Raw genomic sequence first — 13,952 nt, 5'->3', positions numbered from 1 at the left:
AGAGCACGTCCACACACACACAAACACACATTTGAGCACACACACGTCCATAAATTCACAAACTGGCCTGACCAAAAATCCTGGTTTCCCCCAAAAAACCCTGTTTCTCTTCCCCAAAAGTATCCAGCCCCCTTGTCTCAAACATGTCCCAATACAAACAAGCACTCTCTCTCACACACACAGCACATCCTTTACAGACACAATGTCTCTGCACACACCTATACGGAGCCGCAAACACACTCAAACACATCACACAACACACACACAGCCCTCAGCGCTTATATCCTCTGATTTATGGTTGTTTAATATACAGGAATATTAAGCGCGCGTAGGTGAAGATCCCTGTCGGCCGCCAGCATATTAATGGGTCCTGCGGAGCCTTGCTGACACCCTGTTTGTCATGTCGGGGGCCCGGCCCCTGCTCCGGATGCGCCCTATCCCATGCACACACATGAATACCTATGATACCTATGCATAAGTAATGGGACAGCTCCACGGGCTTCCACTGCAGGTACTAGGAGGTTGATGGAAGACAAATCAGAGTGGGAAAGCTGGAGACAGGGAGGAAATAAAAAGTGGTGGGAGAGAGAGAGAGAGAGAGGCAGAGACAGGAATATAAAAACACTAAGGTGGTGACGCTAATCTCAGCTGCAGGACCCTGACACAGTTTTGCATTTCTTCTAATTAATTCATTAATTCAGATTAGATGATGGATTTTGCGTTTTCAAAATAAAGATAACTGTAAAAAGTGATCCGAATAGGAGAGGCTGTGAGAGTTTGTTCAGTAAAAAAGAAAAATGAGAGGTAGGTTCCAAAAAAGGCCACTTCAAATGCCACATCTGGTTTAAAACAAGACAGCGCTGGCTGGTTCTCTTACAGAGCTGAGGTTAAACACATGAAAATATGATTTGGCATTCACTATTCAGTAACAATCTGCGTTTTTGACAGACATTTCATGTTGTTCCCAGTGTTTGTTTTAATGTTTGTCATAATAACATCTTTGCTAACTCTGCAGCCTTAAATGGCACACAGTGGAAACAGTTTCTTCTAACTGTCTGTATCACACTCTGTCTTTATGACAACACACCGGTGAAGGAAATATTAGGCAGCTCAGTGAAGCATATGATGCGAAGCAACTTCTAGCGAGCATAAAAAGAAAATCATACCAGTGGGAGCTGTTCAGATACGGCATGCTTCATCAGCTGCAGAGAATGACATGCTAATAGGTCAAATCTTGATGGGATGTGGCTTTTGTTTTTCCTTTTTTTTTTTTTTTTTGCTCATTGAGTTAACAGCAGCTGAGATGCTGTAGTGCATACCAAGAAGTACGAACTGGATTTTTTTTTTTTTTTTACAGCATGGAAACACATGCTCTGCTTGTGTGGCTGCCATGCTCGATCATCTGTGGGCTTGTGTTTCTTGATATATCAACAAATTAAATGAGGTTTTATCAACAAAAAAAATGCCATTAATGCATTTTATTTTACATGTTATAATTGTGTGACACACACACGATGTTCTGTTAAAAAATTAGATGGACAAATATTAGCAGCTGATGACATGTGGTTAAAGTCGTTTAAGGCTGTAAGACACACTCATAATCATATTAACTGGTGGGATTACATTTGTGGAGTTTCTCCAAACACCTGCCTGCTCTTTAGGATCACAGATGATGAGATGACAGGAAAGGGAGGGAGTTTTATTTTGGAGAACATAGCTTGACTCTTACACACGCGATCAGTGGCAGAGGCAGGCACATACACACTGAAAATATGATATGCCTCTAAAGAGCTACAAAATTCCCTTTTCCTGTGTAGTGAAAAGACAGGCATCACCAGGCTTTAGCTACTTTTGTTTTGTTATCAGCTATAGCAAATAAAACTGATCTCCTAGTATCGGGATGAGGGCGATAGACATGTCACAACCCTGTTTGTGTCGCTCTGATATGTACCCGTCTGCCGTTTCACCCTGTTTCACTGCCTTCCCACAACTTTGAAACGTCGCCAATAGTCACACACACACACACACACGCACACACACGCACACAAGCAAGCACGCACGCATGCATGCACGCACACACAGTGACAATTGCACAGACTTCTTTATACTGCTACCACCCTCACAGCAAAGTTCAAACCGTACACTTGGTTCCACTGGTTGGCAAATACAGTGCATACCAACAAACAGGAAAGACACTGAGCAACACCAGCAAGGCAAAGGTAAACACTGAAAAGACTGAAAGAAAAATTACAGTTTGAGTCAACTTTAAAGTTTCCCTCACATTTTTTTTTAAATGTTTGGTCCATATTTGGTTTCTGCTCAATATCGTGAATTCACATGTTGCTGCAAGCAGCTGTGTAATGGCATGAAAAGATTGGAATAACAAAAGAAAACATGACCCTAAACCTCCTCTCTTTCACGGCTATTGTACACACATTTTCTTTTTTTTTGTAGATCAAATGTCATCTTCTCCCTCTTGCCTGTGGCCTTCTGAACACCTTTTTGGCTTCTCATGAATATATGTATGTGTTTACCAGGGAGAACTGTATGTGTAGTGTAGTCTGTGTCTGTGTGTGTGTGCGTTGTGTGGTGAGGGGTGTCAGACTCTCTGTATGGGAGGTCTTTACTGGTTGTGGCAAGAGTCGCCCACTGGAGCTTCTGGTCCCTGACAGAGTGCTGCAGGGCCCGTCTTGCCCTAGAGCTGAAAGCTACCACCAGCAAAACAAATCAAACGCTAACCCCCCCTCCCCGCCCGTGTCAGCTGGAAAATGACAGGCCGGGACATTTCTGCCCAGCGGCCATTCACAATTAACAGCAATTAATTACACCGCACATGGCAGGTAAAGGGAGAAGCCTCCAGAAAGATTTTAGTCCGGCTGTCTCTGCTTTACTCTCAGTCTCCCAGGGTATTATTTCTTCAACATATTAACTTTTCTCAATTGTACGTGATCATTCCTGGAGCCTGGGGATTTTTCATTTGGTCTAAAATACAAATGTGTGAGGAAATTTGTTACAATATTAAACAGAAACTCTATGAATAACGTAACACCTACTCTGATTAAAAGACTAGAAATACTAAAAATAATTGCAGTACTTTACAACATTGTAACTTAACCTCCTGGTTAACAAAATAATAACGATTACCTTTAGCTTTCAAATCCTCTGTTTTACACTTAATGACAGATGACCTTCAGCTCTCTTTGTTCATGCCAGAATTAGTGATTTCAGAGTAAAACCTGTCAACTAATGTGTGGAAAAAATAGTTGATTTTAAAATATTTTCCTTAAACATTGAAGAGCATTTCTTGCCCTGCTGCCCTGTCACTTCTGGATAGCCATGTTTGAACAAGCTTCTGAGCCAGGTTCAAATCAAACAAAGAGGCCTCGAAACGGCCGGCCAAAAGTATCATCATTACCATTCTCGCCCTGCCGCCAAGTTTAATATTTTATCTATTACTCTGTCTGGCAAGTTTAAGTGCGCAGCAGCTACCAGATACACCCCCTAACTCCCCCTGACCCCATCTCAAATACTAATAAGCAATGCTGGATTGCAACGTTATGGTAGAAATGAAAGGTTTCTCTTCATTGGGTATACAGTCTGGAGAACAGAAATGACTGAGATGTTCATTGTTAAATGTTTAAATAAATATAATCTTCAACTTTCATACAGGCAATCATTTTGTCAAAGTGGGTATTCGCCTTTCTTTAATGGCGGATATCTCAATGTAGAAGGAAACTATTCACATGCAAATTGATCACGGAAGACTACTTTTCCTCTTTCCAAAAAAAAAAAAAAAAGTTAATATGCTATGATTAACTGTGTTGAATTGGGAATTAATGGAAAAGACTCGCTCTGTCAATGCACTAGGACTTTGCTAGAAGGTTTTAAAACACCTCTGTGGAGGTCCAGGAGCAGTCAACCTCCAGTTTCAGCTGTTCCATGTTATAATTTTTTCCTCCCCAACTTTCAGAAACAGTAATTGCAAACAGGCATCATATCTTAATATATGATGCAGCACCCAGAATGCAATAACAGTGCCTGGGTCTGCTTTTCCACTCTTGCAGATGTGTATACTGTAAGTTTTAGATCATATTTTAGTGAGTGGTGTTCACTATGAAACCCTAGAATAGACAGAATCTGCGGTAAACTATTCATGGACAAACAGTATTGTATGTGCACTATAAAAATATACAGCTTCTCTTGGAGTAAAATATTATTTTAAAAATACTTCTGGTGAAAACAGGGCAGAGGCTGTGCAGAGCTTTCATCTGCATAGATGCCCTCTTGTTTCTAGCAGTGGTAGAATGTAACTAGGTGTGTTTTACTTAATTATTGTACTGTACTTATGAACTCCCCTACATTTATATGACAGATAGTCACATGTTAAGTAACAGTTTGAGATTTAATACACCAAACATACCATTATAAAATATGTTGCACTGCTACCCATCAAACTACACCCAACAGTGTATGAAATAGTTCAAATTAGCTCTACTGTGACCACCAGCAGCAGTAAAATGGTACTTGCACATTAATGCGTCAGTAATAATATTCCAATGATAAAATAGTAGATGACTCACATGGGACACTTTTCTGCATTACAGTACATCTATTACTGCATAGTAGTTCTGCTACTTTTACTCAAGCAAAGGTTCTTATACGGTTATATGGTTACTAGACAAGCAAAGTAACAATCGTCTGTTCTGTTTGAGGCCTCTTTAGCAACATGTTGAAATCCCAGTCTGTTACAGTCACTTGTTTGGATGTGAAAAGTCCTTTTCTTTAAACAGCTGATTCTTATTTAATCTTTTTTTAAGAATCCCAAACTTGTGATAGTTACACATTATCGCCTAATCAATGTTGCACTTTTCATCATCTCTCCATGGGTTATATCCCAATTTATGTTTTACATGGAAACACACTGAATCTCAGCAGCCCAGCACCAGCAAAAACATCCATATTCCCCACCATAAGGCAAACACCTGAGCTGCAGAAAAAAAATGGAAACATGTCGCCGTACCTTCTAGCTTCATGCCGACGGTGAGGCACTTTTGGAAGCGGCAGTAAGGGCAGCGCTTCCTCTGGGTCTTGTCAATCTGGCAGCTCTGGTTCTCTATACATGTGTAGCGCTTGTTGTTCTGGACGGTACGCTTGAAGAAGCCCTGCGGAGAGAACCAATTAAGACGTCAACCTGCTTGACCCCTGCAATGCAATGGTAATTGGCCCATTCACACTCTCAGACAGATGGAAAGGGACAGACATAATACACACACACACAGAACCACACAGTGAAGTCTTGAAACTCATACTCTTAACATTAGAGCAAGCATACACACTTTTTTCAAATGACAAAAGAAGAGTGTTTGAATTTTTGACTCAGTCATACAAATACATTTTTTATAATACACTTTAATTCATGTTAACATATATTTTCTACATACCTGATTAACTGACACTGCATTATGAACCACTTTATAAAGGGTATATAATCTAATTTGGGTCCTGTCAAAATTACTTTACTATTCTCAATATCCTCTATTCACGTAAAGGCAAAAATTTATGGGGAAAGCATCTTTTCAACTCTCCACTAAATTATTGAAAAATATGAGCACAGCAGTCCAAAAAATCCAATAAATTATATCCATAATTCACAGTTCCGGGATTACAGATATTCATACCTGCAATGTAGAATTAATTATTGGCAGCACCAGTGGAAATCAAACGTAGGGAAGATGGTATTAACATATTCTAGATCCATAACCTAGGAGGAGAATCCTTAAACCTGGTCTTTAAAAAAAAGGGGGAAAAAAAGAATGTGCTGCTGTCAATATCTCACCAAACACAAATTTAATTGACAATCTGCATTGCCTGATCCGTCCCAAAAAAATCTGCAGGTTTTGGATTATTGACCTCTCCGGGCTAAAAAAAAAAAAAAATCCATGCTTCGGAGAAAACTTTCTTTCCAATTTTCCACTTAGCACACAGCGTGCGCTATAAATATCTGAATCAAACAGGATTCTACCATGTTTTAAAAACCACACAATATCACCTCCGGAGATTAAGCGGACATCTCACTGAAAAGCTCTCATCTGACCTGCAGTTCAAACCAAGAAAAGCCACTCGTCAGGGCTCATTTTTATGCGTAAAGAGATTGCCTGCTTCTGTTGCCCTTACAAATAATACAGATCATTTAGCCCACCAAAAGAAAGACCTACTCATTAACATGAAACCTTACATCATGCTGTGCTCATACAAATAATGTCTTCAGTTGAATTTGAGAATTTATCTAAGTAGCATGTTATTCCTGACCTTGGAATTCCATCCGTAAAAGACTGCACTCTACCCAAAAGCAGACAGTAGGAAACAGCTTTTACAGCATGTCAAAACCGACCTGCACAACCAACAAAGAAGCAGGAAAAATATAATTCACAATATCACTTTATCTCCTCTTATTCCTGTACCTGCTTTATTTGCTCAAATATGTGTGCCAACTTTGAAAGATTTTTTCATCGTATGTTTTCTTTTAAACTCAACTGGCTTTGCTCATATTTATTTTCCTCTTACTTCTGCAGAACATAAATATATCTTTTGATATGCGCGCTGTGGCTCTGACACTTAACCCTCCTACTAGTTGCTTGTGATATCAGTATTTTAGGATAGAAGTCTCCCAGAGAGAAGCATGCTGGGATCGTACCTGTCGGTATACAGTCAGGACCATGCAGCCCCTTTTGGCTTGTTGTTGCTAAACCAACAGGTATGATGTGCTTCCATGTTTACTTTATGCGGGCTGTTGTGTATTAACTACACCGCCTGTATGAATGAAAGGGGATGTGTGTTGCTGTACTGCATGTGTTCGCAGAGGTGGCAGGATGATGAGGGGGTAAAAGAATCTTTACTCGAGTGACTCACTCTCTCTCTCTCTCTCTCTCTCTCTCTAGTGTGTGTGTGTGTGTGTGTGTGTGTGTGTGTGTGTGTGTGTGTGATTCTCAGCCCAAAACTGGCAACCAAAGCTTAAAAAAGTCTCATGTGTCCTTGTCACAACTGCCTTTTTGGTTTTGGGGTGGAAGGGCACAGGGAGAGGTCAGTACATGGGCGGTACGTGGATGGGGCTGAGGGTAGTTTGCAAATAAAGGAAGATTGCATCTAATTTCTCACTATGAAATTATGACCAATGGTATACCACAAAGTCAGAAAATGCAAAGCTTACGCTCGTAAAGCAAAACTAAATCTAAAACTGAGCTATTTTCATTATTTGCAAGAATACCAAGAATGAAAATCCAATGCTGCTTTATCCAGTTTTGTGCAGCTGCATGTGTCCGGGGAGGAACCTTCACTGCAGTGGAGATGGATTGCACTGCCTGGCTGATAGCGGATATTTAATGCCAATATGAGCCTGTAACTTGTCAACAAACTGATATATCACTCCAGCCCTGATGATCATACGTTTACTGAACAGACTGCCTGCATTTTGAGGGATAATCAATGACAAGCTTCAGGTAATTATCAGCATTATTAATGTTTCAGCGCGGATGTTACACCACTGTGTAACAGACCTCTTCATCTGCATCCTGAAAGTGTTTCAGCTTAACTGGGGAACATGTTTGTGGATTGTTTCTCCTGCAGAGATGCCACTGACGTCTCCCTTCAAGCAAGTGCTGAGCATCTCAAGGTCATAATATGGGATAAAATCTATAACATCTGCTTTGAATAATGACCACATAGGCAAGAAATGTGCAACGCCACATCAATACTCTGAGCTGCAATTTTGCACTGAATAGTGTTAACACAAAGACATTTGTCTTAGCTTAATTTTGTGCAGACAGCTTCACTGGGCTCAGAGAAAAACTTGGGCAATGCCTATTAGCTTGGTGTTGAGGAGAACGGTGGAAATGAGCAGAAAGGAACAAATAGGTTGTTGATAGAGCTCAAATTAAGAGCAGCAACAGTTTGCTTAACAGTAGCCTCATTATTAACACGCGTATGGAAACATTTTGCAACCAGACAGAGTTGCCGTGCTCATAATGAACTTGTGATGATAGTTTTTCGACAGTGGGACACAGCCTTGTACAAACACATTCAAAAGGACTGTGTACTTTGCTTTCTGGGTGAAATCCTCTACCTCCTGTGTTTGGTGCTTGCAAAATTAAAAAAGATAATAATAATACACAACTCCAATTGAACTCCTGTTTTACAAAACCCTCTTAAGTTTGACCGATAAATGATCTAAATTCAAAACTGTAAATGTAAAGACCACAAAACGTACAAATTTGCATCTTCACATATGCACAAAGGTTAAACTGAAATAATGCAGCCATAGAAATATATGAAGTGTATTTCTAGATGCATATATGGCTGTATATGCAAAATGCAAGGAAAATAATGAAAGTTAAGTAAATGGCAATACCACTGCTCAGTCCCGCTTCACTGCAAACACTTACAGGTGATAATAATGCAATCCAGCAACACAACCTACAGTAATAGTGATTGTAATAATTCAAATCTTAAATAAAAACCATTAGACCAAAATTAGGCAACTACTGTATGTCACTTTATAGCTAAAATCTGATTTAGAAAAAAATTAGGAATACTTTATATGCCCAAGCAGATCAGATGAAATCACCACACAATGCCACACACACACACACATACACACTGTCACTGTACGGGAAACGCTGTGGCATAGGAAGCAGTGCACGCGTTTTCCAGTTTGAGGAAGAGGACACTAACCTTGCAGCTCTCGCAGGTCAGAAGTCCGTAGTGGTACCCAGAAACTTTGTCTCCGCACACGGGACACATCTCGTCCAAGTCTTCGTCATAAGAGTAGTCCATCATTTTGATCTGGTGTGCTGCGGGGGAGACACGGACAAACACACACTGAGAAAAGTCTGTTGCTGTGCTGAGCAATCTCTTTTTCCAAAAGCCCACTTTCATCCATCAAGATGAACCACGTGGAGCCGCGACGCAACTGAATCAGAGTCTTTTATATATTCAAAAAAATGTTTCTAGTAGTTCTGTTGGACTTTGGATGTTTAATATGAAGAGAAGAGGACGACGGAATAATCGATTATTGGAATGAGTTGAAAGGACGCGACCATTAAATTCTCCTTGTTACCTCCTTCTCTTCTTCATTCGTTGCAGACAGGAGACCAAAAATAAATAAATAAGTATATAATAAAAAAAAAAAAGCTCATGAAAGCGAGCCTCATAAATATGCATGCATCTAAGTCGTGAAATCGCTGGGGGAAATGGAGAGATATTAGAGTTAAGGATTGGAGGAGAAAATGTTACCGCCCACAGACAAATGAAGACACACAGAAAAAGCCCCTTATCTCTGCAGGCGAGGAGGAAAACATCCAAAACCAACTTGAACCAACAGCAAATTATTTGCCCCCTCGAAGAATCACCCACAATGCCAGGGAAGGGCGACTGCTTTGGTTTATGGTATGCTTTATATACTGGTGCACATTTAATGTGGAGTTCTGCATAAACTGGGGCAGGGGGTGAGGGGTGGGGGGGCTCAATTTTACACACCGTGTGTTTAATGTGTCATGATAATTCCACTTGTTTCCAAAACATTTTCAGCACTCATTTAAAAAGAGAAAGGGGGGGGGAAGACAACACGTGTGTTTTATGAATTATTGCAATTTAAAATCGATGTAAAATTGCACAACTTTTTTTTTTTTTTGCACATTTCGTCACTTTTTCTTAATTGAGATTAAATACACACTGTGGGATTATAAATAATTTGGACATTACTGCTTGCATTCGTGGTTGTATCCCCCTTGTTTGCTTTGTGTATCAGAAATAGCTGCATTGATAAGACTGCGTGTGACAGCGCTGAGCAAAGAGCCACTCTGACATTTACAACGGTTACAAAAGCATTTATGGTTTTAATCATAAAAAAGCAGCCAGGATCAAACAGGAAAAGCCTCAGTGGATGTGGCTGTAAAAGTGGAAATATTTTGTCAACTAGACGCCTTCCAAGGCCTTCACACATATTAACTGCTCTGCTTCAAAAACCCACTCATCTGCGCACTCAGACCTTTTAATTAGACATGATTTCTGGTTTGTTAACGCGTTGCCCTGCTGGGATCCGCGCTGCATATTTCCAGCTGAAGCAACAAGTTCCACCGAGCTGCCGTTTTCCTTCCCACATGCAGAAGCGACAAAGCAACACTGCCATTTCAATGCCCACCAACTTTTTTTCTGCTTTAAAACACAGGGGAAAAGGTGGAGAGGATTTTTTTTTGTACAGGGCCTTTTCTCGTGACGCGCGACAGCAGCTGCAGATTTGGAGACATTTTAAAGGAGAAAATAAACGTTATCGGGGGTTTGGTTGCAGTTATGCAGCGGGTGAGGTCGGGGTAAAAAGGAAATAAATTAGTAGCTCCACGTTGGAAATGTTCCGAACGCCACAAATAAAGAATATTTCCAGAAAAAAACGTTTTTCGCTCAGGGTTTTTACCGCAGATTTTCCCTTTCATGTAAAATCTTTACGCAGTTATTTGCCTGCTGTGGCTTCACATTTTCAGGAATTATAGCCGCATCTATATCGCCATTATACAAAACATAATTTTCCTAAAGTTAAGATGTGGGGGGGGACCCTCACCCAACATCCCTGGCTGCACAGACAAGCCGGACGTGTGCGCAGATGTCATGGCTGTAAAGATGCAGACACGCACCGGGCAGGCTCTCGGTCTCTCTCACCTGCTGCCACTTGCTCAGTGCAGTTTCCAAACAGCTACAGCTTGTGTCAGGAAAAAAACACCAAAAGCAAAAAGAAGTTTCCTTTCACCTTCATTCACAGCTACCTTTGTTTTTACCCGCGCGCACAAGCAGATAACGGACTCTCCAACAGCCACTCCTCGTCTTTAGAGTGTGTGTTATCAAAGTGTCATAAACCCAGACCGGGCTAATTGATTGTCCGTTTATATGGCTATGGATTGACCTGAGAGGAATGAGGGGGAACGTGATTTTTATCTCCATACAGGACTCACTACATATAAAAACAAATTTGCTTTATGATCTTTGTAGATACAGATCAAGAAAAATGTTAATTTATACCACAGGGATTTTTTTTTAATAGATGTGACCTTAATCTGTAAAACCTAAAATTGGGCCGAGCAATCTCCCCTCAATCAAAGCCTTTTCTCTTAAATTCTCAAACCTCGTTTCGCACATTTAAAGACCTGAAGCAATTCTGCCTGTGATGCTTGACATTTATTATTAAAATTAAAATAAAAAAAAGAGTCAAAGATAATAACAACATAACAAAGGTAATGAAATCAAAATACACCAAAAAGCACAGCATCATATTATTCAATTTTAAATTTAGTGCAACTTGATTTTTAAAATTGTGTTTAGTTTTTAGGCCAGAATGTGACAAACAGCAGAAAATAAATTTGTTAAGAACATAAAATAAAATGTGTGGACTTATTTCTCACACAGTTATGACAATTTTACAGTCTTTGCAAAGTGTTTTTTAGGCTCATTAGACCAAAGTAAACTGGCCCGAGGTCAAATATTTTGGTGAGGGGCGAATCACTAAATCAAACCTCAACATTTCAGCTCTGCAGTTGTTGTTTTTACTCTTCTTGATAAATTGACAACACGTTTCTTTAACTGCTCATTTAGAAAGCCCAAATCACGAGTGACTTCTGCGTGGAAAGGCTACTGCTGAGATTAAGTCAAGTGGTTCATCATAAAACCAGACAAGTGACAAAGTTAAATACTCTGCCCTGCCTCACATGCACCAGGCGCCCGCACACCATCAGTGTGAGTGACAGCTGGGTATAACCATCGTTTGATCCCGGGCCAAACATTTACATTTACATATCAGATTAAAGGCAGGGAGGAATAGCAGAAATCTATTTTAAACCAACACTGAACACATTTTAAAAATAGCTCTAAATTAATGACCCACATGGTTCACAACTAATACTATAATTAACACTTTCATCCTATAACAATAGTTTGTATTGACAGTCTTCAGTTACTGATCTATATTTTCTGTTAAAGTCTAGTTGGTATACGCGCGTACAGAAGTTTCTCTGACATGGAGGAACGCACTCAGGGCTTCCAGCCTGACAGCGCTGCGTTAAGACACTGACAGAGAATTATGGGTCTTTTTGGTCTAAAGAGACTCAGAGGAATGACAGCTCTTACCTTGCATATTCCTTGGCATGCGCCCTTGTTCCCCATACGATCGAGAGAGTCCCAGGGATTCAGTCTCGACTTTGGGCAGCATGTCAGCACTGCCGGCCTGAGCTGGAGACTCCGCACCGCTCGGCGGGACACCTGGACGCGAGAGCCACACGCTCCCAAACACACCTCAGCGCGAGCCAAATGTCTTTACACTGCTGTATTTTCTACTTTCTGTCTCTGTCTGTCTTCCAATTATCGGACCATGCTCTAAATACGAAGCCTGATTCAGACGAGTCAGACTCGCTCCAATCGGCCGGGCTGCATAGCCGGTCGGTGTGTGTGTGTATGCGCGCGCACGCGCCTGCACTGATTCAACTTCACTAATTTAATGTCTCAAAAATGCATCGGCGCAAGAAAAAAACCGCAATAATAAAGCAGAGCGCGGGTGAGTGGTTCCTTCGTTACTTGTTAAGGAGCAGTTGCGCGCAGAGTTAGGGAATCAGTCTCTTACTAATACGACAGAAGTGCACAGCGTCCGGAGTAAAAGACGATGGTAAGTTTCCCTTCAGCTTTTCCAAAAGTCTTTTAAGCGCGTCACCCATTAAAGTGGGACTGTCAGTGTAACTTTCAGTCTTTAGACGAGTACGCGCCGCCGGGGCCGCCCTCTCCTGTGCGTAAAGTCGGATTCGGTGTGTCGGTCGGGCTGTCTGGAGATGTGGAGACCTCTCCTCCTCCTCCTCCTCCTCGCGGCTTTGTTTACTCCGCTTTCTCCAATCCGGGGCGCATGCGGTCGTCTGACATCATCTTTCACCAACCCAATCAGGCGAGGAGACCGGGAAACATCGCCTCAAACCCTCCAGTTCCATATCTCCAAAATCTCAGCTGTTTAATCCCCGTTAATGATGGACTTTAAAAGCGGAGGGAGGACAAGGAAATCAAGCGAGGTGATGCAACTGCATGTGAGAGCGGACTCCTCACGAGCACACTTTGCGCCGATAAACTCATGCTTTTACAGTGTAAAGTTTTTTCTTCTTCTTTTAGATAATACTCGGCTTCATTTGTTGCATATAATTTATTTTGTTAATTAAAATGAACTCGTAATTTTCGTATCGCCCTGTGGTTAAAGCGCAACCCTGTTTAAAGATCTCTTGATCATTGAGATGTCATAAAATCATAATATACAATCAAATAAAACGTAACAGCTGTTTTCTTTCTTTCTTTCTTTCTTTCTTTCTTTCTTTCTTTCTTTCTTTCTTTCCAATGCAGTCGAAGGACATAATGAATTCTGCATGAGAACCATATATATTTGAAAGACGTGAAATAATCTGTGTACATCAGTAGGCCATGTTTTTAGGGGAGTTGATTGTTCAATTTTGCGGAAAATGTGAGAAGCGTCGGCCTCAGGCTTCAAATGGCCTTTATTTGCGGATTAAATCACCCCCCTCACGCAATAAATTATACCTTTGCTTCTGAATTATTATCAGTAATTGGCTGAGCAGGGATCAATTAGTGATCTGACGTCAGACTCAGGCTATTTAGCCGATTCCAAATTAAATACACAAAGACAAAAAATAATTGTGCGTCTACGTCCCTGCAATGCCCCCCACCCCCCACCTCTCTCTCTCTCTCTCTCTCTCTCTCTCTCTCTCTCTCCACCATCTCCAACATACACAGATCACAGATAGGCAGATGTTTTAAACACAGTGTGCTCTTCTCATCGGTCTGAGCCACTGAGGACGAACAGTTGGGGGGAGACACGGAAAAGACACGGGGCAGACCGCCAGACACACCTGAGGGGTCGCAGAGGG

The 13,952-nt window shown here is 41.1% G+C and overlaps 1 protein-coding gene across 1 annotated transcript in view; it reads right to left on the bottom strand.

The window, feature by feature from the left end:
- Positions 1-12,936, bottom strand: part of nr5a2 (nuclear receptor subfamily 5, group A, member 2) — a 66,494-nt gene extending 53,558 nt beyond the window's left edge. Inside the window, exons 1-3 of the mRNA XM_085774607.1 lie at positions 12,166-12,936; positions 8,728-8,846; positions 5,021-5,162 (exon numbers count right to left, since the gene is read on the bottom strand). Of these exons, the coding sequence (XP_085630733.1) occupies positions 5,021-5,162; positions 8,728-8,846; positions 12,166-12,247 (343 nt within the window). The 5' untranslated portion in view covers positions 12,248-12,936. The remainder of the gene's footprint in view (positions 1-5,020; positions 5,163-8,727; positions 8,847-12,165) is intronic.
- Positions 12,937-13,952: the final 1,016 nt, after the last annotated feature.

Source organism: Trachurus japonicus, chromosome 4 (genome assembly GCF_045865225.1).
Source record: "Trachurus japonicus isolate A0001 chromosome 4, Traja_1.0".
Taxonomy (NCBI): domain Eukaryota; kingdom Metazoa; phylum Chordata; class Actinopteri; order Carangiformes; family Carangidae; genus Trachurus; species Trachurus japonicus.
Note: the sequence above shows the minus strand (reverse complement) of the source record. Positions and strands in the feature narration are given on the sequence as shown.